Genomic DNA, 24840 nt, shown 5'->3' on the forward strand with positions numbered 1-24840 from the left:
ACCTCGTGAAAGGGGGTGAGGTGGGAGAGTGGGTTTTGGGGTGTTTTACTCCCTCTGTGCCTCTGTGGCTCTCTTGCTCTGGTTGATGCCCTGTGTGTGTGTGCCCCTCTGTGCACCCCTCCCTGCAGCCCAGCACGTAGGTAGGTTTCTCGGGTCACATTCTTCAGGTGGGGGAAACTCTGCCTGATGATGCCCAGGTAGCAAAAGAAAGGACTCAGTCTTTGAAAGGTATGGTCCCACAGATGGCAGGAAGCCAGTTCTGTTTTTCCCATCTCTCAAGGGCTCCTTGCTTCATGTTGCCAAATATTTTGTCTGTGTTAACTCGACCTGAGCCCACAATGACAGGATGCATCCACCTGTTAATACTGAGTCAGGGAACCCGTTCATTCCAGGGGAATTCAGAGCGATGAGAAGGAGCAGCTTTTATTTTAAGCAGGCTCCCCACCCAGCACAGAGCCCATGGTGGGGCTTGAACTCATGACCCTGAGATCAAGGCCTACACAAAGCTCAAGAGTCAGACCCTTCCCAGACTGAGTCACCTGGGTGCCCTGAGAAGTAGCAACGTTGAATCATCTATCCTGGAAAGCCCACCCATCGACGTTAGATGTTAAACCCCAAACAGAGGGATCCAGTGTGAGAACGTGAGGGTAAGTGGGCACTCAGAAAGCAGCCTGACGTCATTGCCCTGCACACCTTGTTTTCTATGCAGCAGACATGCACAGACGTGCAACAACCCAAGGTCATGTCAACACCAGGACGGCTGCCTCTGAGCAAGTCAGCAAGGCAAGGGGATGCATCCATGGCAATTTTCTAAAGCCCTAAGTTCGGTGACTTGTGCAATGCACGGTCCCCATTAGCAGTCAGTCCTGTCTCTCAACCCTGGCCCCTGGCTGCTCCGATCTGCCTTCTGACCCTGGATTTGCCTGTGCTGGGCATTTTGTTTAATGGGCGTGTACGGCGTGTGTCTGATTTCTTTCACCGAGCGTCCGCTTTTCCACGCTCGTCCAGGCGGCAGCGTGTGTGAGAGCGTCCTTCCTCTGTGAGGCTGCCTTGTATCCGCAGGGTGATCAGACAGTGTGTATACCGCTCACCCGAGCATAGATCCCGTCGCTTCGCGCTTTGGCCATTGAGAATAGCACCGCCGTGAACATCCATGTGCAAGTACCACCCTGAATGTTTCCAGTCCTTTTTTTTTTTTTTTAAGATTCTATTTGAGGCAGAGTGAGAAGGAGAGAGAACTCGAGAAGAGAAGAGGGAGGGCAGCGGGTAAGGGAGAAGCAGGCTCCCTGTGAGTGCCGAGCCTGACATGGGACTCTATCCTAGGACCCTGGGATCATGACCTAAGCCGAAGTTAGGCGCTTAACCAACTCAGCCCCCCAGGCGCTCCTGAATGGTTTCAGTGCTTGAGTGGAACTGCTGAGCCACATGGCCCTTCTTTGTTTAACTTGTCAAGGGACCACCCCTTCCGATGTTGAAAAGTTCGCTCTGGAGGCCCCCTGGCCTCTGATGTGGGTGGCTTGTTTCCCGAAGCTCTGGCGTGGATGTGCTAAGAACTAGTGGGTCCACACGGATGCGTTCCCCTAATGGCTATGTGCACCGTCAGTTACAGACAGCTGTCATTTACTTAACCCCTGGGTAAGGCTGGTAAGGTCTTTTGTGTCTGGATAGAGAGGTCACAACCTCTCCAGCAGGGACCACTGGCCAAGGCACCGGCTTGCACCTCCCTGTCCCGAGGGTGGTCCTGAAGTGGACAGCTCCGACGACCATCCTATGTCCCCCTAAGGTTGCTGATGCTTGGGGGGCTCCATGGGTGAAGCATCTACCTTCAGCTCAGGTCATGATCCCAGGGTCCTGAGGTGGAGCCCCGCGTTGGGCTCCCTACTCAGCCTGGAGTCTGCTTCTCCCTCTGCCCCTCCTCCCACTCCTGTTCTCTTTCTCTCTGACAAATAAAATCTTAAAAAAAAAAAAAAAAAAAAGATATGGTTGCTGAAAGACGCATGTTTGAGGAGCAGACCAGTGAGACCTAGTGCTTTGGGGAGGGGACAAATCATTCAAAGGGAAAATATATTCAAAGAGGCAGAAGGGGCCCAAAGCCAGGCACCAGACTCTGGTTTTGGTGTTTTCAGTGAGTCGGGTGAGGAACTTGCCTTTTGGTTGCTGTGTGGCTTCGTACATTTTGCTTGAGGTCCTGTCTCATTTGGAGTGAATAGTGGGAGGAGGATGGCTAACATTTCTCATACTGGAAGGATGGCCTTCTAGCTTTTGGGACACATCCTTTCCATTTTAAGTGCACCTTTGGGGAAGAAATGTGACCTAACCAAGGGGTTTGGTGTTCCCCCAGTGAAAAGGATTTTCAGTTTTGCAATCCAAAAGACAGGCTTGCCTTCTTTGGCCCCCTGACCTCGTGGTGCCAGCGGCAGTCCATTCCCACGGGCTCCCCTGGTGTGGGGATGGTGCTGCGGAGGGTGGCCAGAGACCCAGAAAGAGAGTTCTCTGCTTCTGGAGGCTGCTTCTGCTACAGTCTTGAGTGTTGGCCAGTGCTGGGAATTTCTAACAAACGTCTTCTAGCTCTTCGCTGATATACCCTGCAGGTGGCAAGGACGGACAATCCCGTGGCAGCTTAGGGAGAATAAGGCTCCTGGAGCCATTCTGGGGACATTTTAGCTGGGCACCTTCATTGTCGTGTGGAGCGGGTCCTTTGACCTTGCCCACCCTCTCTTGAGAAGATGCACGTGTCTAGTTGAAGGAGCTGGACTGGGGAGGCCTCCCACGACCACAGCCGTGGGGCAGGCTTTGGCTGCTGTTTGTCCTCACTCCTAGGAATGCAAGGGAGTTTCCAGAACCCAGTGTGCTTGCCTGTATGACCCAGCACTTCATTCTTCTGAGGTTGTCTGGAGGTAAATAAATGGCTTCTGGGCACTTCACATTTTAGGGGCCCAGATCCATGACAAAGGGCGTGTTCTTGGAGGTTTCCATTTACTTTCCGGGCCTCAGATGACCCCCTGGGCTACAGAGAGCAGTTACCTGGGAGCATTACCAGATGCGGAGACAGAGTCTGCCTGCAGAGGGCTGGCGTGGGTTGACCTGGTCTGCGATGGGGGCATCAGAATGATTTTAAATGCCCCCCACCTTTGGAACGTCTTGGCGTCCCCGGTGGAGACCTGCCTCTGTGCTCAGCGTGGTCATGAGTCAGGGGCACCAGGAAGTTAGAAAAATGCCAGGCTCTGGGCCACACTCCCGTGGCTTCTGCCTTCCCAGGGAAGGGGTGAGGTCCGCGCACCAGGAATTTTAATGCGATTCTAATGTGCAGCCAAGTTTGAGAATGGCTGTTTTGTATTTATGGCTCTGCCTGGGCATGCGCTCCGCCCACCCAGAGGGCTGACCCCGCCCACCCGGAGGGTTGACCCCGCCCACCCGGAGGGCTGACCCCGCCCACCCGGAGGGCTGACCCCGCCCACCCGGAGGGCTGGTACAAACCTTTTCCAACCCTGTTGTGGAATTTGGAAGCTGGAGGGATGTCAAGTGCTGAGGATCAGGGTGGTGAGGCCTGGTCTGGGCTTGATTTCGACAGGGCAGAGGAGGGGCCGGGACCCCACCTTGTGAGTTCTCAAGTCCTTCACCTGTGGACAAGATCAGACAGTCACCTCCAGAGGTCTGAATCGCCCTGTTGGAGTGCAAGGAAGATAAAAAGGGGTGTTGAGTTCTGAAAGATCGGTGTATTTACAAACAGGTGCAGACTTGTCAAGGGGCTTCTGGGTTTTTTGTCGTTGTTGTTGTTTAATCCAGGATTTTATTGAGTAATCTGAGCCAGTCCCCTCCTGCCGCTCCGTCGACCCCGTGGCAGTTGGCGACCACAATGCTGATCTCCCAGGTCAGGCTGAATTCAGTCCTGCTGCGAAGGGCTTTGTGGGCACCCCATGGTCTTGGCTGAATCCTGGGCTTCCCTTGGGGGCTCAGCGGGGGAGTCCGGGTACCCGGGAATTTCCCTGCCCTGGGCCTCACCACACCTTCTGGTGACAGTGGCTGTAAGTCGCATCCATCAAAGACTGGGTGAATGGGCACGCCAGGGGCTGAGATGCCTTCTGTCCTGGGGCTGATCACGGATCACAGCCGCACTCCGTCCCTGCGTATCTGCTGAATGACCGAATGAGCCAGTCTTCGAGCCCCTGCACCCCACAGGAATCTGAGCCTCCTGGAGCCTGTCCAAGGCCAAGCTGACACAGGGTTTGCGGCTCAGCGGGGGGTGTCTGTCCTGTCCTTGACCCCAGCACCACCCCCTCCCTGGGAATGAAGTGGATTTGCAAAAATCAGACATGCTGGTGTTTGAGAATGGCCGTGAGAGGGTCTCCCAGGGACACCTACGCAACTTTAAGCCCGGGGTGGGGGGGACCCCGACGCCCAGGGTATGTGGTGTCCGGTGGCAGGAGGAAAAGAGACCAAAGTGAAGATGTGAACTTCCAGCCGAGGGGCCGCTGGGTCACCCGGTGGGACAGGCTCACGGCACTCGTCAGAGAAAGAGCTGCACCCAGGCCAACCCTCTAGTGACCAGGCCTGCGGGTGGATGCGTGGGTCCCCAGGGATTTTGCGGACTCTGTGGTCCTGGGTTGCTGTGTTGCTGCATCGATTGCAGCATCCTCTGTGACTGAGGGGCTGGTGAGGCCCCCGTGTCCTGGCTGCCAGCTGGGAAGAGGAGCGCTTGGGAAGAGCAGGGCAGGGGGTGTCTAAACAGGAGTGTGGGGCTGGGGCTGTGTGGGGGCGGAGATGGGACGGAGGCGTCCAGGTAATTAGCATCCGGGGCCTGGTGCTCGCAGGAGGTCCCCCAAGGGAGCCCGGGGCTTATTGCCCCTTCTCCCCATGGTCCTTCTCAGAAGGGACCCCCGCTGGGGGTAGGGCTGAGCCCACCTGCCGGTTCCCATGGTGCTGCTTTAGCTTGAGTCTGACCTGCCTGCCTCTGGTCTCCTGCTCCGCTTTCCCCTGATGTGGCTTCTTCACGGAAAAGGAGAAACATGGGCTCAGGCAGGTGGATTTTGCCGATTCTTCAATACAGTTCGGAAAAGAGGTTTGAGGAGTTTTGCTGTTGAACTCCAGTGATGTCCGGCATCTTGTTTTTCTGGTTGTGAAAGCGATACAGTCAGCGTGCAGACCGCAGCGTAGCGGCCACCAAGAATCCTCCGTGCACGGTCCAGGACGGGGGACGGGCTCCATCCCGGCCTCACGGGCTCTCCCTCGTGCTTCCACAGCGCTGGATTGTGCGAGGCAACGGGGAGCAGAGGCACAGAGACCCCTTCTGGGAATGATGCTGGGAGAAGCGGGAAATGAACAAAAGTGGGTTTCCATAGTGACAGGCTGAGACAGCACGCTTGGCAATGGAAGCCAGAGAGCAGAGGACCCCCGGGGGTGATTCCGTTTCTAGGAAACATCCTGAACCGGGAAGACCAGAGGTCGCCAGGGGCAGGGGGAGGGGAATGGGCAGTGGGAGCTGAAAAGGTTCTGGAACTAGGAAAAATAAATGTCAGTTTGGGGAATTGTAGTCAGCTTTTAGTTAAGGACTCTGTCCTCCACTGTGGGAAAAGCACCTGCAGTCCACGTGTGTGTCTTTTGTCAGGCTCCTCGGGGGATGAGCCGCTGGGTGGAAAATTCCGGAAGCTGAGTCTCGGGCAGTATGACAACGATGCTGGGGGGCAGCCAGCCTTCTCCAGATGCGGATGGGGCAAGACCCCCAGTGCGGACCAGGCCACAGGTCTGGCGTCTTTCCTCTCTCCAACAGATGCCAAGGAGGTAGGCACCATCCCCTGGTAGCCGGACAGGCCCCTTCCCTAATTGGGGTCCTGTTGCCACCCTGCCTCCCTCCCATCTTGCAGGCAGGGTTTCTCCTGGAAAGGCAGGGGTGCGGTTGGGAGAGCCCAGGTGTGTAGCCCTGCCCCCAGAAGGCACGGCGTGGCCACTGGGGGCTCTGCTGGGCCTCATCGCTCAGACTGCACAGTGGGGGGAGGTGGGAACATGCGGGGGGGGTTCGAGGGTGCACGGTGGTGGCCAAGGAGGACATGGACTTGCCCGTGGTCTTAGGCCACAGGAGGGAAGCAGGAAGAAAGTGGGTCAGCGTGGCTGTGGCCCCCGTGGTGGGATCCACGGAGCATTTCCAGGCTTTAATGAGAACGTAGTAAGGTAGGTTGAACCCCGAACGATGAGCGCGTCCCCGTCAGTGTTTTCTCCTTGTCCAGGTGGGCACTTGGAGCCCGGAGTAGCTTAGAAAAGGACTATTTGGAGAAGTCCTTCTGCTTTTTCTCAGTGCCCTGGTCTCACTGCCCACGATAAGGCATGGGTTTTGTCCATTCTCCGCCGGGTGCCCGCCCCTCTCTGCCAGCTCCACACGGTCGCAGGTGGCTGGGCCACAGGGACTCCCCCTTCCTTTGAGTTACTGAAGTTCTTCACAGTGGCTGCTGATGGCTGCACTGCGTGTGGAGCCCTGGCCGCCATCCCCACGCGTGGGCCAGCCCAGGCCTGTCGTCAGGGGGCGGCCTTCACCTGACTCTCCGTGCCCATTCCAGACGGTGGCCGCCACGTACCCCCCAGACCCCAGTGGGATCAGCGGCAGGACCTTCACTCCAACCAAGGGCGGCGCTGACTCCGCCTCTCCCACGCCGGCGTTTCCTGTGTCTCCAGAAACACCGTACGGTAAGCGAGACACCGCGCCCGCGTGGTGGACAGCCGCACCCCTTCAGGGAGCATGCGGCGACAGAACTTTGCTTTCTTTTCCAGTGACAACACCCCCACGTTACGTGCCCTTCACCCCGCCCGGGCCGCAGGTTGGCAGCGCCGGTGGTCTGTACAGAGACACTCACGGTAAGAATCCCTCCTTTCCTCTGCTCTGGCAGCGGCTTGTGTGGACATGTTTCATGGGTGCCACGTCTCAGGCACCTCAAAAGGCCCGGGGAGTGCAGCCCGCTGGGGCTAACCACGGCCTGCAACCTGCGAGCAAGGGGAAAGCTCGTGGGCACTCGGGGTGCAGTGTCCATGGTTTTGACCTCCCCCTGCTGTTCCTTGGAGCTGGAAGCAGCTGCTGGAATGCCCGCCCCACCCTTTACAGAGGAACTGGGCCCTGCGGGGTCAGGGAGCCCGACTCAGTGCTTCAGGGCCGCCCGAGACCGCACCCCCGCCACCCACGATACTGGCTCTCCCCAGTGGGGGGGGTGACCTTGAGGATACGTCTGTCGAGGCCCTGGCACACATCCCCTGTGCTCGGCATGGAGTTCAAGGGCACGCGGGCCCAGGTGAGAGAACAGCAATAGAGCAGCAGCGATGGCACCGGGCGGCACCTCATCCTGCGGACACCGCCCTGGCCTTGAGTGTCCAGGACAGCCGGGCCTCAAGCATGGGGTGGGGTGTGGAGCTGAAGCCCTGTGTGCGTTTTGAAATCTTTGGTCTCTGCTCATAGCTGCTTTCTGCGGCTCCTTCTCTGCCCTGGGGAGGGCCCGCCAGCCTTCCATGAGGGGTCCTCGGGCGCCCCATGGAGGTCGCAGTGAGGACACCCGGTGCCGTGTCCCTTTCCCCAGATAAAACCGGATCTGAGTGTCATTTACAGGAAAGGCTGTCCTCAAAGTTCCCATCGGCTTTAAGACCTTACACACTTCTCTTTACGTGCAGAGCAGTTAACCCACTGGCCTTTCCTGGCAGGTGGGGCTGACCCATGGGCAAGGCAGGTGTGCGGTGCGGTTCGTGCGTGTGTGGCTGTGGAAGGCATCACACCGGCAGGGATGCACGCACGGCGTCGCGTGTCTGTCTTGCAACAAACACAGGGACATGGCTTCCGCCTCCACTCGCCCCTCCTCCGGGAACCGACCGTGACTGAGGGCTCATTTCAGTGTATTAACACCAGCTTTGCTGGTGACGGCCGTGGGACATGGGTGATGAGCCCGAGGAAAGAAAATACCAGAAAAAACTTCAGACTGAGGAGCAGCCCCTGACTGGGCCTCTGGGCTCACTGTGTGGAGGAGCATGAGGGGAATGTGGAACCTTCCGGAACTTGAGAAAGGCCTGGGAAGGCAGGAGGTCGGCATATTCAGCAGGGGTGCCAGCTCTGGGGCATCAGGCCCGTGGGCAGTGTGGCTGGCATGTCTGTGTGTGGCACACGGTCTGCACACCCAGCACAGCCGGCACATCCTAAAAGCCTTCCGTGTGTGTGTCCACGCATTGGCGATGTAGGGCTCTGAGCTCAGATAGGAAAGGCGGACGCGGTCAAGGGGCAGTTGGTGCATCCTAAGAACACCTGGGAGTCCTCTGGATTTTTAATCGGACTGTCCCCAATGTTGGTCCATGAAGGGCTCAGAGACACACCCACACGGCATGGACCTCTGAGGGGCCACCAGCCTGGCAGAGCGCGGGGACCCTGCTTGCATGTGGCGGTCCCAAGTGCTGGGACTGTGGCAGCTCATGCGTGTGTAGATGACATTTGTCCTGTGGTCTTTGCAGTGTGATTTCTCTCTTCTTGCAGTCTCATTGTGGGGTTCGCTGTCCCTGTCGTCCTGCTCACAGGTGGGTAAATGGACACAGGCCCAGCACATCGCCCAAACCACACAGCGGGCAGGGGGCAAAGCCGGGACTGTGCACTGGCCAGCTTCCCCCCAGCCAGGTGTGCTTTGTTCTACACCATCAGGTTGGGGGCGCCCTGACGTGAGTCCGTTCACAGAATAGCTGTGCCGCGCGTAGTCACCCGCTGAACAGGTTGCCTCATCTGCAAACACAAAAATGCCTCATCTGTGATTGGCGCACAGGGTCGGGGTGGGATGTGCTCAGCATCTAACACAGTGCCCGGCTCTGTGTCGTTTAGCGCCAGGTGCCACTGTGTGTATATGTGAAATTATTTGCTTTAAACCCCCTTCAGGAGGGTGGTGTTGGCCTCCTGGCATGGAGTAGATGTGGCATTCCCTGTTCCCTCCCGGCGGTATGTCAGACAGATGCCAGGAAGCCGAGCGGTGGACTGGCCCTGGCCCCAGGACTGCAGAACCCAGATGGACCACATCCCCGGCTGTGGAACAGGCTTCCGCAGAGCAGAGAGAATGGGTGCCACACAGGGAATGTGACCAGAAACCAGTAACAGAAAGGTAACAGGAAAATGTCCAAATGCCTGGAAGTGATGCAGCCCCTTTGCAGATAATTTGTGGGTCCAAGAGAAAATCTCGGGGGAAATCACAAAGTATACCAAAGTGAATAAAATGAAAGTAAAATATTTCACAAGTGGTAAGAGAGAGCTGAGAGGAACACTCATGGCTGTAAACATATACGTTAGGAAAGGAGAAAATCTGAAATGAAGAATTTGAATGCCTGCCTCCAGAACCTAGAAAAGGTTAACCCCAAGATCCCCAGAAAGAAAAAAAAAATAATTTATTTTTAAAGAAGAAAATATTTAAAATACAAACAGAAATCACTGTTTTTTGAATTATGAATGAGGAAATAATAGAAAACAGAAATTTAAAAAGAACAGGTTCTTGGAGAGGATTGAGAGTTGGTCAGTCTTTCCAAAGATGAATGAGAAATAGGGAAGAAACAAATGGCTAATATCAGGAATGAAAGGGGCCCCTCACTGCACAGCCTGTAGACAGGAAGAGGATGGCAGCGCTGTACATAGTGGTTCACCATGACGATGTACCGTGACAACTCGTTCAGTGTGAACTAGGCACTTTGGATGCCCTGTAGCTAGTGAGGAAATTCATCCATGACATACGCATTCCCCCTGCCCCCAAAGAATTCTCCAGGCCCTGATGGTTCCACTGGAGAATTCAACCAAACATGTAAAGAATTAACACGAATTCTCCACAACGTCTTCCAAAAATGAAGGGGAAGGAACACATCCCGGTTCATTCCATGGAGCCAGTGTTCCCTGGTACCAAAATAAGACAAAGAGAACAAAAAAGGAACAAGAGGCCATTATCCCTTATGAACAGACACAAAATCTCTTAACCAAACCCAAGGAAATAGAATAATAGTGTATATTAAAAAAGTACACACTTTTATCAGGTGGGATTTACGCTAGGGATGCAAAGCTCTTTAGATATTTCAAATTCCATCTGTATCATCCATCGTATTTAATGGATAAAGAAAAAAATAGCCATATGAGGTTTTTTTTTTTTTTTTAAAGATTTTTAAATTTTATTTGACAGAGATCACAAGCAGGCAGAGAGAGAGGAAGGGAAACGGGCTCCCCGCTGAGCAGAGAGCCTGATGTGGGGCTCGATCCCAGGACCCTGAGATCATGACCTGAGCCGAAGGCAGAGGCTTTAACCCACTGAGCCACCCAGGCGCCCAGATGAGTTTCTATCAGTAGATGCAAAGAAAAAATTTTTTGACAAAATTTACATCTGTTCTGACTATAAACTCCCAGCAAAATAGCACAGATGGGACCTTCCTCAACCTAGTAGAATCTATTAAAACTATACAGCTCACACATAATGCTGGGAATTCTATAAGATTATCACACGAGAAGAGGGGCACAAGGCCACAGAGTGGAAAGGGAGAAATAAAACTGTCCCTTTTCGCAGATTCACGATTTTATCTATGTGGAAAATTCCAAGGAATCTAGGAAGAAGACCTCCCAGAACAAGTAAGGGACATCAGCTGATTGCAGGACCCAGGAGATGCACACAAAAATCAATTATATTTGCATTGACCAGCAGTAAATGTGTAAGACCTAAATTAAATATACAGTGCCATTCATAATAGATCAAACAGACCGTATGTATATATGTATGGCGTAAACCTAAGAAAATATGCAAGACTTCTCTGTTGAAGACTCCACAGTGTCAGTGGAAGAAATCAAAGATTCAAACAGATGGAGTGGCGTACCATGTTCATGGATTGGAACACCCTGGTGAAGATGTCGGTTCCTCCCAAACTGATACACAGTTTTACCACAGTTCCTATCAAAATCCCAGCAATATTATTTTTATAGACAAGATAATTTAAGGTGTATGCAGAGATACAAAGGAAGTAGACTAGCTAAAATCATTTTGGAAAAAGAATAAAGGGAGAGGCATGGATTGACGACTTTCCAGACTTTCTAGGTAACCACAGAAATGAGGACTGTGTGGTGTGGGGCAAGGGACAGCCACAAGACCAGGGAAACAGAATGGGAAACCCAAAGATAACACCCACACAAATCTGCCCAACTGATTTCTTTTGGAAAATATGCAAGATAAGTCAATGAGGGCGAAACCGTCCTTTCAACAAACGGTACTCACTCTCGGAAAAAAAAAAAAAATGAACGTGAACCAAAGTCTTGTATCTTATACTGAAGTTAACTTAAAAAGAGATCGTAAACAAATATAACACTGTAAAACTTTAAGGAAAAACACATAGCAGAAAATCTCTGGGATCCAGGCTACTCAAGGCTTAATTAGATTAGCACCCAAAGAGCAATCCATAAAAAGGAAAATTGGTAAATAAAACTGAAAGAATTTTCTATAGGAAGAACCTGCCAGGAGGTGAAAAGGCAGACCACAGACTGAGAGAAGATTCTGCACTCAAAATACTCGGCAGTAGAAAAAGAAAGAACCTGATCAGAAAGCGGGTAAGAGCCAGGAGGAGACCTCTCCCTGAACAAGATGGACGGACGGCAGATATGCACATGACAGATGCCCAGCATCATTACTGCTGGGGAAACGCATGAGATCACTGGTGGACCCAGTGTAACGGGTAAAATGAAAAATAGTTTCAACACCGAGTGCTAGCGAGAAGTGGAGGAATTGGAACTCTCCTGTCCTGCTAGTGGGGGTGGGACACATGCAGCCTTTCTGTGGAGACAGTCTGGCACTTTCCTTAAAAAATCTTTACATGTCAATGCATGTGATTCGAGGAGGAGCCCTGAGTTTTTATCCTGAAGAAATAGACTGACACTTGTGCGGAAGCCTGTACCCCGGTGTTTATAGAGCATCTCTGTGTAATTCCTGACCTCTGCGTACGAATCCAGAATAATCTCAGGCTCACAAGCCCAGCGTTGGTCCCACTGGGGGAGATGGGGGAGGGGTGTGGTTGGAGCCATGCTGGCAAGCTGGGTGGGGACCTTATCATACTGTTCTGCCTGCTTCTCTGTGTGTGTGGAATGTTAGGTAACAAGGAGTTCAGGTTAACTCCGGGAGCCCTTGGTGGTGAGTAAACGTGGGTGCGGTCCACACGTGTGCACTCCCACTCACCAGCGCAGTCCTTCTGTTGGTATGTGCGCAAGCGGGGAGGACGGATCCAGGGATCCCACGGTGGGGAGCAGGCTGTTCCCTGGTGAGGCGGTCTGGAGCCTGTGTGAAGGGGAGCAGGGTTCAGGACCCGCTGACTAGGCTAAGGGAGAAATCTCAAGTTCCGACTTCATTGCTATTTCCATGATGGTCTCAGTGCGGGGTCAGTGCGACGCTTAACACAGAATCCCTTCCGCTGTCTCAAAGATAACGGGGTGTCCGCTGAGTCCTGGTCGGTGGCTTCCGGGACAACCCGCAGAGACAGGCAGGCATCCGCTGAAGGTGGGGAAGACAGATGTCATCTGGTCCTGGGGCAGCAGTGGAGAGCCCAGAGCAGAGGGGACGGTTTGTGGATGCAAAGTTCCTGAATGGGATGTCAGGGGAGGGGGATTCTTGCTAACCTGGCCCCACAGGATTCTTGCTCTCCCCAGCGGGCTGGGGAGAGATGATTTTGCAGAATCTGGGCTAAGACAGGGTCCTACAGGGAGAGCCAGCCAAGGCCAAGGTCCAGGTCTCCGGGAGAAGGGGCTCCTAGAACCCTGACTCTGGTGTGGTCACGGAGGGACTCTGTCCCAGGTCAGGCCCACCGTGCCCTGCGGCTCTGGGGGGCAGCGTGTGCCCTATGCTCCCCGGCCCCCCGGCCCACGTGTCCTCTGTTCTGGTTTCCTCCAGGTCCTCTGGCCACCTAGGTTCAGTGCCAGGTGTCCTTGGAGCCTGCCTGGCCTGCCCCCTGTCTTGAGCCCCTCACATCCACCCCTTGCCAGAAACAAACCTATGCACTGAACAAGCAGAATAATTAAAAAGCATGCCTCAGGGTGCCCCAGGTGTAGAGACAGATGGTGGAATGAGAAGCCAAAGTCCTGGGGTTACGGGGGTCAGTGCTGGGACTGCCCCTCCCTGACCCGCTCCCGCTGCTGTGGGGGTGGGGCCCAGTAAGCTCCTCTCTCAGCATCACCCCCCCCACCCCCCTGCCAGGACAGCGAGGGACCTTTAAGCATTTACACAAACAATCAGTGTTTAAACCTGAATTCAGATACTGTGGATTCTCCCTGAGGTGCTGGTACCGGAAGGATTGGGGACGGGATGGGGCTCCGGTGCTGGGGCACGTGGGGCCGTGAGCTGGACCCAGGAACGCATGCTTCGAGGTTTCTTGTCTGAGGCATTGAGCCCCCTGAGGACAGAGACCCGCAGCTCTGCCCCACCTGGGACCCATCAGTGCAAGCCTGGATAGGCAGTGTGTCCAATGCATGTCTCACCTGCCTGTGTCCTACCCCGGGAGATGGGTGCCCACGGGGACACCATCCCCAGACTTCTCAGCAATTCCAGATATGAACCTTTGATACTATGATTTCTAGTAAGAAAGATTTGGTCTCTGAGCCCTTTGCTGAGACAGAGCTCCCCAAACCCATGGAATTCCTTAAGGGGAGCAGCAGGAAGGGGTCTCTTGTGATGCTAACGAGGGGATGTTTGGGAAGCACCTGGGGGTGGGGGCTGGTTGCCAGGGGAACCGACCACTTGATGACAGGGTGGGACCTCTCAGCCCCACCCCCTACCTCCGGAGGGGAGGGGCTCAGGTTGATTCAATCACCCGGGGCCATGATTGATCAGTCACGTCCCTGTAACGAAATCCCCATAAAAACCCAAAGGACAGGGTCTGGAGAGCTCCCGGGGGGTTGAGCAGGTGGAGATGTGGGGACCGTGGGCCCTGAAGAGGTCATGGGAGCCCTGTGCCCCCTTCCCTAGACCCCTCCCCCGGCGGCTCTTCTGTCCCTTCCTGAGTTAACCTCGGCCCTGAGTTCTGTGAGCCGCTCCAGCGACTTCCATCAAGCCTAGGAACTTGGCCGTGGGAACGTCTGGTCTGTGGCTGGTCACTCAGAACCCAGGTGACAGCCGGGACGTGGGGCTGGTGTGGGGAGGGCGGTGCTGGGGGACCCACCCCCGACCAGTGGGTCTGTGTCTCAGGGCAGATGTGTTGGGGTGGAGGTGGATTGCAGGAGCCCTGGCGGCCTCCGAGGGCTGCCTGGTGGAGTGGGGGAGCCCCACAGGCTGGATGTGGGCGCAGAGCCTTTTAAACGTGCTTCTTGAAACAGAGTTTTAAGAGTTTTAGTGAAGGAGGGGTTCATTCATAGGAGAGAAAGATACAGGTCAGAGGAGCAGTTAGGCTGCCTTTCCCAACCCGAGCCTCAGTCTTGATATTCCCCCACGTTAAGTGGGGAAGAACGGGAATGTTTCATCACAAAATTTGGCTCCGGTGTCCGTCAGCTTCGAATGTGATCCATGAGAGTTTCGTTTAGTTGAGGTGAAATTCACAGAATGTGAAACCCGCCAGGAACGTGAGCCTCTCAGGGGTGGTTAGTGCCCCTGTGGGACCCCACCTTTGTCTGCTGTCACCCACTGACCTCTGAGGCTTCCCAGGGGGCGTTTAGAGACCCCCCACCTCGCTGGGGGGGGGGGACTTCCAGCAGCAAGGAGAATGATTGATGGGCAACGTTAGTTTCTAGAAGAAGGACGCCTTTATACTTATACCACCTCCATTTTGTCTTCATCATTCTGGGGAACAGGGCTGGTCCTGCTGGGGCCCGGGCTGTCTCAGGGGCGGCGTCCCCCCATGGGGGCAGTCGTGCTGACCAGGAGGGATTCTGATCGCCGGGGAAGGATGGAGCTCGTAGGCCTTCCCCAGCCTCGGGGTACAGGAGTGTGCTGGACGTGGTTTCAGATGGGTGATGTCTGCCAGAGGGCGTCTCCAGGACCTTCTTGTTGAGAGAGGGACCGGGAGAGAGTGCTTGGAGCCCAGTGTTTTACTTTTGTTTAAAAAAAAAAAAAAAAAAAGCTGTCGTTCTTCAAAGCTTGACAGATTGTAAAACGCTTCTACCAGGCGTCCCCTTTCCTTCCTGTACCCGGCTTTGCTTTTCTTTTGAAACTACGAAGTTCTGATGAGAATGTTTATAGCAGGAATGAAGGCTGGAGAGGAGTGCGTGATGTTCTTCGACCCCGCCAGGGCTTTGCGCCTTGCAGACCCTGCAGGCGAGCACGCCAGCGTGGTGCTGGGGACGCGTTCGTGCGGAGGTGCACGCGTGCCCAGACAGGAGTCTCCGTGACCGCGCGCGCCCGTGACACCCACTGCAGGCCGGTCTGTGCTGGAGAAGGCCTTCCGGGGACTGTGGACCCCAGGAACCGTGGGGACTGTGGACCCCAGGAGCCGTGGGGACTGTGGACCCCGGGGAGCCGTGGGGACTGTGGACCCTGGGAGCTGGTGTGGATCGCGCACCAGTGCACTGGCCCCTGAACCCCGGGGCCCCCGAGGAGGAAAACGAAGAGAGAAATTTGAGTGTTTCAAATTCTAGTGAACAATAAAGCCCCCCGCGGGCTGCTGGCGTCCCTGTGCGGCCGGGCCCGGGCATGAGAGCGTCCATCCGCCCGCTGGAAGGCGGCTCTGGAGGCACGCCGGGTCGGCCTTCCGCACGCCTCACCCCCAACGGGCCAAGCCTGGAAGTGTCCCCACGTGAGCCGGCCGTTTCCCGGCCCTGGTGAATGCCGCCCTTTGTGTGCTGCTTTGGTTCAGAGGGGTCTTTGTTTTCCCCGATGTGTTCCAATCCGCTCATTTCTTCCCCCTCCGCCAGACCGTTACTGACTCTTAGAGCAGAGTTTCTTCGTGTTTCCCTGGTGAGGGGCGGGGTGTGCGCGTCCCCCTCCTCAGAGCCTTGCCTGCCAAACGCAGGACCAGCCCCAGCCCGTGGGGGACAGACTCTGGGGGGCCCAAGCCGCCTCCCCGGTGATCTGTGTCTAGCTGTGGGGCCTGTCAGGACACCTTTTTTTTTTTTTTTCTCTTTTTTAAAGTTTTATTTACTTGAGAGAGCACAAGCAGGGGGATAGGCCCTCTGCCTCTCATCCCTGGTTCCTGGCCACGGTCCCCCCCACCCTGAGCCTTTGGGAGTGTTCACCTGAGCCCCTGGTCAGAGAGGCTCCGCTCTGCTGAGATGTGGAGACACGGTCTTGGGCTCAAATGCTGTCACGTCTGAGCACGTGTCTGCGTACACGTGGAGCAGGTCACTTAAACACCGCATGGTAGCACTGCTGGTTGGGCCTGGGTCGAGGGGCCCTTTGCTTTGTGAGCATTTGCCACGATCATGCACTACGTGCGCTTCTGTAGAGAACGAGCACGTTGGTAGGAAACCGGGAGCCCTGGAGTTGGGAGAACGTTTTGATGCTCCAGCAAAGCCCAGAGTGTGCGGGGAGGGGGGGCCCTGTGCATGAATTTTGCGTGCCCTCGGGTGCAGGCAGTCTGGCCAGGCTTTGGGGGACCCTGACCTTGGGCTGCTGTGAAGTCGCGTCTGCTCTCCATCCCTTCTCTGCAAGAGCAGATGATCAGGCTGGGTCGGAAGCAGCCCAGAGGACACCTCCCTGGGTGCTGGCGGGAGGATTCATGTCCCATGTGTGTCCTGCGGGGCCTTCCTGAGACCCCGTAGTTCTGTGTCTCGAGGGCAGAACCCCTGCTGGAGACCTGCGTGCGGGTCAGCAGACATCACGTCTGTGTGATCTGGAGCCCACTTCTATAGTCTCTGGAAAGGCTTGCGATCTGCACGAGTGACACCCCCTGCCCCCCGCCCGGTCTCAGTGGCTTCCCCTGCGAGGCTCCCGAACTTCCCTGCTATGACCGACACCAAGTCCTCAGAGCCATCCTGCAGGGGCCCCGCCGTGGGGGTTGGATTCTGCCTCACTGGGGGAACTGCAGGCCCTGCGAGGACCTGCTGGGCCAGTGGGCACCGTCTGAGCCGAGTGCGCCAAGGGAGGGCAGCTGGGCCATGTCCACACTGGACCTGTGACCCCACTGATCATGGGTTGACCCTGCTGGGGTGCAGCAAGGGTGAGCTCAGCAGTGTCCTTCCGCTGACCCAGGCCCTCTTACAGGGGGGACAGCAGCTTCAGGGGACCAAGCATGGCAGAGAGGCAGCCTGGGCAGACACATCTCCAGAAGGTTCTTAGGTCTCCCTAGACTCCCACCTGGGGGGGTCCTGGTCATGGCATGCTTGCACAAAGTCGCACAGCAGCAGTGTTCAGAAAGCGTGTCCTGCTTCCCCTCAGCCTCCTGACGGCTGCCCCACGTCCGTCAGCCCTGCAGCGTCTGCTGGACACCACGGGAAGAGCCCGCCCTGGGAATGGCTTCCTGGGCCTGGCTGCACCACGATCACCTTCCTTTCTGTTCAGGGAGAGTCGGGCCATGGGAAGGGCCCGTCCATCCGCCGGCTGAGGCCATGCCGGGCTGTGGGCAGACGTTTCCGACAGATGCTTTACTGCCCCTGCCACAGACACATAAACAAGCCAGAGGAAGTGCCCTGCACTGACCTGGGGTAGCTGTCCTGGGGCGCTTCCTGGCCAGGAGCTCAGAGAGAACTGGTCCTGGGGGTCCCGGGCGTACTGTGTGAGGGGCCGTGTGAGGGGCTCGTACCTGTCGGCTCCTACCATGGCGGCGAGGCGAGCGGGCTGGAGGGTCACCCTGGGGCTGGGTGGGCGGCACAGGATGGCATGGCTGGCCGCGGCCCTGTGTATGCATGTGTGGTCCCACTGTGCTGCTGTGGAGGCCCCGCTGGGCTGAGAGCAAGAGACATGTGTTCTGGGAGGGTTGCGTCCCCTTCTTCCCCGAGGGTGGGCTCAGGGTGTAGCAGCAGCCTCGGTGCTGGGATTTGAGGGCTACAGGCCCGACCTGTGGGGGAGGGGGGCAGGGGCGAGTGCTTACTCTGTGCTGTGCTTGATGGGCCCACAGCCAGTAGGTGCACATCTGCTTCTGGGAGCTTCGGTCTCGAAGGCTGCATGCCTCTGCTGTGCTCTGCAGACCCGTCTGGTTTCAGGCCACGAGGGATGGAGCACCTGCCTCCATCTGCCTGCCGGGACTGGTATTCCGAGCCATGGAAAAATGCAGGGTCATTTGAAATGGGTTTTGAAGAGTGTATAGGAGCTCTTTGCCAGTTTGTTTGGGAGCCTAGCCTTTTAGATGGAGGGAGGAACATGAACGGAGAAGAGGGAGGAAGGGAGGGTTCAGGCCTGCCAGCGGCCTGTTGGTGGACTAGGCCACCAGCGAGGGCCCTGGCTGTGGGGGAGGGTGGAAGGGTGAGAGGTGTTAGTCAGCCGCCCCCAGGAAGACCACCCCCAGGAAGACCCTTCCTGAGCTGGAAGGGTGGGGGTGTCAGTCAGCCGCCCCCTGGAAGACTGCCTGCAGGGTCTGAGCTGGAGGAGGGGTCCCGGCTGCTGCCCTGGGACGGGTGGAGTGAAGGGCCCAGGTGGTGGTGGGGCCCAGTGAGCCGGGTGTCCCCATCCAGGGGACTCAGGTAGATGGGGCCCGCGCTGACCAGGGACTCGGTGGGTGGTAGTCCGTTGTGAGCAGTAGATCCCCGGGGATCTGGTCTACACTGGGGGAGGTGGCACTGGGGAGGCAGGTCCTGGGGCAGCAGAGGCTGCTGTGGGGGGTGGGAGGTCCTTGCCCACTCACTGCCTGCCCCTTGGGTGAGGCTGGCCCCAGGGCTGGACCAGAGCTGGGGAGGCCTTCAGCTGGGGGTTTGCAAGAGGTTAAAGCCGGAGAAGGACTGGAGAGGAAGCGGACCGCAGTGAGCAGGCGGGGCCGGCCCGTCTGGAGGCACCCACTGGGCAGGCCGCCCGCGCCACAGTCCCGGATTCTTTCCCAGCCGCGCTTTCCCGCCGCCCTCTGAATGGGCCTCCGAGGAGGTGGCCGCCCCCGTCCCGCCCCGACCCCCCCCCCCCCCCCCCGGGATGCCGGAACCCAGAGTCGCCCTGCCCCAGGGGTGGGGGACGCTGCTCACTCACAGGGCCGCCTGGGACAGCCTGCCGAGCGGCTTCCGCCTGGCCCGTGACTTCCTGGGACCTTCCATGGACTGAGCAGGGCCCCGTGCTGCCCAGGTAAGCCCTGCTCTCTCCATCCCCCCTGCAGCCCATGGTGGGGGAGGGGGCGGGGGAGGTGCCCAGGCTGGAATCTGAACTCCCCAGTGGTGGGGGAGGGGCAGGGGCAGTGAGGAGAGGGATGCAGAATCCCAGAGCCAGGGAGCCAGGCGTCCTCTGTCACTTGGCCACAGCCCTTGGGTCCTGAGACTCTTCGAGAGAGGCCCCAGCCCCAGCTCCCCGGAGGGAGGGCCCCCCCTTCCAGAAGAAAGCCCTGCTTTGTGTTTGCGGGACTCCCTGGGGCAGAGGAGAGCCTGCTTCACAGATGTGTGGCTTTGGGAGCCCGGCTGCTCCCAGCACAGCACATTCTTCTGCTAAAACCAAGAAAGCATGCCTGTCCGGTTCCACGGCTGCCACCGTCTGCCGCAGGGCCCCAGGGAAGTCGGCTGGCCCGGCCACAGAGGCCCGGGGGCTGCATCCAGGTGCTGGGCCCCTGCTTCCCGGGAGGAGCAGGGCTGTCCGCCGGCCGAGGCGGAAGGCAGGCGCCAGGAGCAATGTGGGGTTTCAGAACGGGGTTTACTGTGGTCCCCATGCGGCTGGAGCCGGAGGGAGCACGAAAGAACCCAGGACTTCCACACGAGACCGCAGTCAGGACATGCCCCGCTCACGCCGTTACCTTGGGGGGTTGTCAGGGTCCCTGCCTGCCTGCCATCCAGGGTCTGCTCTCCCGCCTGGCCCAGGTGAGCCTGTGGGGGGGCAGGGAGGGCTGGTACCCAGGGTCATGCGTGCTGCTGTGGCTGGAAGGATGGGGACGGGTAAGAGGGAGAGACAGGAAAAACCCCAAATGCCGCTTAGCACAAAAAGCCCTGTAGTCTCTTAGAAAGCGAAGCCCGAGCTGGTCAGCGTCGCCTTCTGGTTCTTGCCGCCCGCAAGTGTCGTGCCCTCCCCGTCCCGGCACTGCCGGAACCGTTCCCTCCCGACTGCAGGTTCGCGCGGGGTCCCGGGTTGCCTGTTGTGCACGGGAGTCGTTTCTAGTGAATTTCGTGTGTGGGTCGACGGACGAGAGATCAGGGAGCACGGGAATATTGCTGTGACCCCGGAGATGAGGTTCGAGAGTCTCAGTCCGTTGATTCCGGGGGAGGGTCATTCCCTCCCTCCATGTCAGTGGCCGGGTAGGACCCCAAGGCCACATCCTACGGCATCTGGGGGGAAGAGGCAGGAGGGTGGGGTGATCTGACTGACATCTGCCCCTGTGGGGACAGAGTGCAGCCTCCGCAACCCCAGACACCACCGCAGGTCTCCTTGGACTGAGCCTCTTAGCTTGCCTTGCTGCCCAGAAGCTCTGTGTCCCTGTCTGCAACGCGGTGCTGATGGCTTGCCCATGGAGACCTTTCCTGAGGGTTAAACCTGGCGGTGCCGACATGCGGCTTAGCTCAGCGCTGGGCGGGCGGTGATCGGTACTCAGCGAGAAGCTTTCTACAGTTCTTTTGTCGAGAAAGTTGGCATGCCTTGTCAACCGGTTTTGAGAAATCCCGTAACAGGTCTGGACACAGATAGCCGCCCAGCTGAGCTGCAGGCAGGACGGTGGCCGAAGGATGTTCGGTGACGGGCAGAGGCTGGTGTCCCGGCTGGGACTGGTGCCGAATTCCTCCCCACTTACTTTGCCTCCCGTCCCCCGAGACGGTTGTCACTGCTGGCCTTCTCCTGTGACGTAAAGGTAACGGGGTCACAGGGACAGTAAGAGGTGGGGTCCAGACGACCCCTCGCACGGACCACGCCCTTCCTGCTTCTCGTCCGTGCCCACTGACGCGTCCATCCTTCCAGGATGTAAGCTTACAAGGATGGACTTAAGACGCAAGGAACTGGTGCGAACTCCCGTCCTGCCCCTAGCTGGCGGCTACTGTCCGCCTGGAACTGTGTCCTCTGTCTGATGTTTGATGGGTGGTTGGCCTCAGGGAGAGCCGGTGGGCGCCGAGTGGGGCAGCTGAACAGGAAGCAGGTAGACCAGGGAAAGGAAAGCGACATGAATTCAGAAACTCAATGGGAGGGAATAGGGTTGGAGGAACCAGGGCTGAGCCGGCTTTCCCGGGTGGCTGAGTGCGCACAGAGAAGCTTCCAGAATGCTGCGGAGCTGTTTGACAGCTCTGCAGGGGTAAGGAGAAGCGTTCCCCGAAGACAAGACGTGGGCCTTGCAGCCCGTCCTTATGTGCGTTGTAGGCGCGGCCCGACGTGACACAGTCTGCCATCCCTCGTCCTTCTAGAAGGATGTAGCTGTCCAGCTGTCCCATCCCCTCTGCTGTCAGCTTCCCGTGTTCAGCAGGCTCGCGGCGGCCCGTGGGCTGGGGGAAAGCAGGCCAGGAGTATGATGGCGGCGGCAGAAGGGAAAGTGCGGTAGTAAAGCTCCGTGCAGACTGTTGGCTGTGATACTCGTCTTGTTCCCGTGAGAACCTTTGAAAACTTAATAGGAGACATTTAAAAAGATACAGTAAAGGAAGAGAAAGACCGTATCCTTGGATCGGAAGGCGACGTCATAAAGGTGTCAAGTCTTTCCAGCCTCACGTGTGTACTTGGCGTGATGCCAATCAAAACCCTGACGGTCCTCTTTTCAGGGAGCTCGGGGAAGTCCAGTCGTGAAGGATCTTGGTCAGCCGGGGGACTGTCAGCCGGGGGACCATGGGCCGAGGGGAGGACTTGCCTGGGGAGCCGGGGCGCTGAGCGGGCAGGGTCGGACCGAGGATGGGCCCGTCGGTGCTACGGAGGGAAGCGGGAGGCACGTGGCGGGCTCGCAGCCACTGGAAGTCTGGTTCCAGGAAACGGGGTGCAGCCCGCAGGAAAAGGGCTGCTCTGCAGAGAGAGCTGGGGCAGTTTCCCGCATGGACAGAAGCAACGTGGGCCCCTTTGTGCCCTCGCATGGGTTGCGTGCAGGTGCGGCAGGGCCCTGAATGTCAAGCGCGTTCTCCCTGGGGAGAGGAGTGTGTGCGTTTCTCTGCTGGCTGCCCTGGGTCTCACCCCTGCTTCTCTGCTCGCCTTACTGGAGCTCTGTCCGCCTGCTTCGATGTCCCATCTCTGTTGCATGTTCCACACCTTAGGGTTTGCATTCTTTCTAGAAAACGTGCTCTGGCCATTCATGAAGGGCAGGTTTGGAAACCAAGTCCTGTCCGTTTGTTCATCCTCTGCGAATATCTTTTCTACCCTGTTGCTGAGGGGTATCTTGGCTGCCTGTGGAATTCCCAGAATTCCTACCTCACGGTTCTATTCCTTCGGTACCTGGGACTTCAGTGCTGCCCCGCTTTGGCCTCTGGGTTTGAGGTGAACAATCACCCACATTCGAGTCGGCACCCCCTGTGCGGGACTCGTAGGAGGGCTCCTGCCCTGGCCTTCGGAAACTGCGTCCCGACAGTGGGTGTCCTAGTGTCGGTGCTGCTCTGCAGCTCCTTGGCTCCTTGAATCAGAGGTTGTGTCTTTGGCCTGCCGTGGGGAGGGGAGGCTCAGACATGGTTTCTTCTCATGACCTCCAGCTGGCGCTCCCTCCCCTTCTGGGTCTCCGGTGGCACAACCACGGGATCCTCCGTCACTGGCCCAGGGCCCCCAGGACTCCTCCTTTCCTACAAGTCTGTTTGGCTGTGCTGCTCAGGCGTGGTGAAGACCCCCGTGCTGGGCCCTCAAGTCCAGGCCCCTCCCTCCGCTGCCCTGCTGCTGCTCACGTCTCTCTCCCTGTATCTTTCAGTTCGGTGGTTTCTACTCTTGTGGTAACTTTTTCATCCTGGTTGAGATTTTGGTGGTGGTGGTGGTGTTTGTTTATTTATTTATTTATTTTCACTTCGTTCAAGAGAACGCGTAGTTGTCTGCTGGAGCCTGGGTATGAGCTGCTGGACGATCCTTGCACCTGCTTTGTGTCGACGCGGCCCTCGTTCACTGCCCACTCTCGTCCAAGTGACTGTCCCCGTCCTTGTGTGATGAGGGGGTTTCCGTTCACCCTGGGCTTCCTGAGGCCACGGGAAGAGGCTCGGATTTCTGTAGTCTGGTCTTTCTGTGGCGGTCAGCCACAGGCCCGTTGGCAGCCACACGGTGCTGAAGTTCACCTTCCCGCCGGCCCCGCTGTTCCGTCCCGACACAGGCCAGGGTGCAGGGCAGCTCGCCCCTGGACTCTGCGGACACCTCCTTGGAGGGGACAACCTAAGGGCCTCCTCCAGGAAGTGGGGTGTGAGGAAACATGCGTTTTCCGCTTAGCTTTACTAAGCCCCTCGTGTGAGGGTTTCCCCGGTGTCGGGTGGGCTTGGTCGACCGCCGAGCTGAGCAGGCTTCTCCTGGAGCTGCTTTGTCCCTGCCGGGTGATAGTTCTGGGGCCTGTGAGAGGCAGCAGGGCGACCAGGGAAGGCAGCCCCGTCCTCCCTCAGGTTCCAAGGCTCCAGGCAGCCGCCGTCTGCCCACCTGTCCAAGTCTCCCGCTGCAGTGGGGTGGTGCCCTGGGTGGAGTTGTTCCTTGAGGCCCTGGGAGGGGTGAGGCCCTGGGCAGGGTGAGGCAGCTCCGTCTTGGCTGGAACCACACGTTCCCATTCTGACTGTTGTCCGCATCGCTGGTTTGGTAAACACGGGCTGCACTGCACAAACACCTCCTCTGCGCTGAGACGCAGGACCCCGAGGCGAAGTGGGGACTGACACCGTCTGGAGGAGACACCCACAGGCCCAGAGCATCTCTCCCAGTCAAGCAGGCAGATCGCTGTCCAGGCAGGCTGGGGAATCGGAGAAAGCCTTCCCGATCGGACCCCGTGTGGGACGGCGAAGCCTCGCCCTCGGGGTGGTGCCCTGTTTCCTGGCGCTGGCGGGGCTGGGGTAGAATGTGAGGAGACTTTATGGCTGAAAACAGAAGAACACCCGTTGTCCTCACCCGCGAGGATCTGCTGCGAGGGACGGGGTGAGGCATTGCTGCGGCTGGAGCCCCAGCAGGTTGGCGGATGCTTCTGGGAGACACGCAGCCGTCTCTTTCATCCCCTGGGCAGGGGTCTGTGTGGCGCCCAGTGGTCATCGTGGAGCGTGGCCACGGGGTGCAGACCTCCCGATGACGAACTGTCCGGAACACATGCCTCTGTGGCCGTACGTGGCGTGGGGACAGTGGGCTCACTGGCCGCGAGGTCAGGGTGTGTTGGTCCAACTCCAACCGCGCCGTGGAGACCCTGATCCTTTGTCCGCCTTTCAGCACAGCCTCCTCTTCCTGGGCTTTCTGCTCTGGAGAGTTCTGTCCTCACGGGGAGGTGCCGTGTCTACTCGTGCACAGAGGTTGCCAAGCAAACCCTCCCTGGACCACAGAGATGGACACAACGGTGCCCAGTAAACTGCGGCACGCCATGTATTTGGCAATGTGTGTAGAGTTGAGTTTCTGTGGGGACACAAACCGGCGGGGAGCTGAGGCCCCAAGCTAGAGACCAGAATGCAGAACTGTCCTCCGCGGGCCACGTGGAGGCTCGGCCCGCCCTCCCTGTAGCCCCCGCTGGCCAGGAGGAGCCCCAGGGACTAGAGTGGCCTCCCTTCCTGGTGGAGGGTCTGCAGGGGGCCCACCAGGGTTGGGGTCCTAAGGGGGGTGGTGCGATCTGCACCACAGAGAGTATCGTGGGGGGCGGTTCATGGGGAGCTCTGGGTCGGGCCTCAGATTAGACCAGGAGGGCATCTGCGCCCAGGAGGGGCTTGTCACAGGGTAAGGACCCCCTGGGCCCAGTGTGGTGGTTCCACCTCCA

The 24840-nt window shown here is 57.8% G+C and overlaps 1 protein-coding gene across 6 annotated transcripts in view; it reads left to right on the plus strand.

Annotated features, from left to right (window-relative positions):
• Positions 1 to 24840, plus strand: part of TNS3 (tensin 3) — a 201693-nt gene that overhangs the window by 144381 nt on the left and 32472 nt on the right. For all 6 annotated transcript variants that reach the window (XR_006384240.1, XM_044245712.1, XM_044245714.1 and 3 more), the window contains 3 exons: positions 5606 to 5778; positions 6549 to 6675; positions 6760 to 6843. Coding sequence is in view for 5 of the 6 variants with exons in the window: in XM_044245712.1 (XP_044101647.1) it covers positions 5606 to 5778; positions 6549 to 6675; positions 6760 to 6843 (384 nt within the window). In the remaining variant the exon portion in view is untranslated. The remainder of the gene's footprint in view (positions 1 to 5605; positions 5779 to 6548; positions 6676 to 6759; positions 6844 to 24840) is intronic.

This window comes from Neovison vison, chromosome 4, assembly GCF_020171115.1.
Source record: "Neovison vison isolate M4711 chromosome 4, ASM_NN_V1, whole genome shotgun sequence".
NCBI lineage: Eukaryota > Metazoa > Chordata > Mammalia > Carnivora > Mustelidae > Neogale > Neogale vison.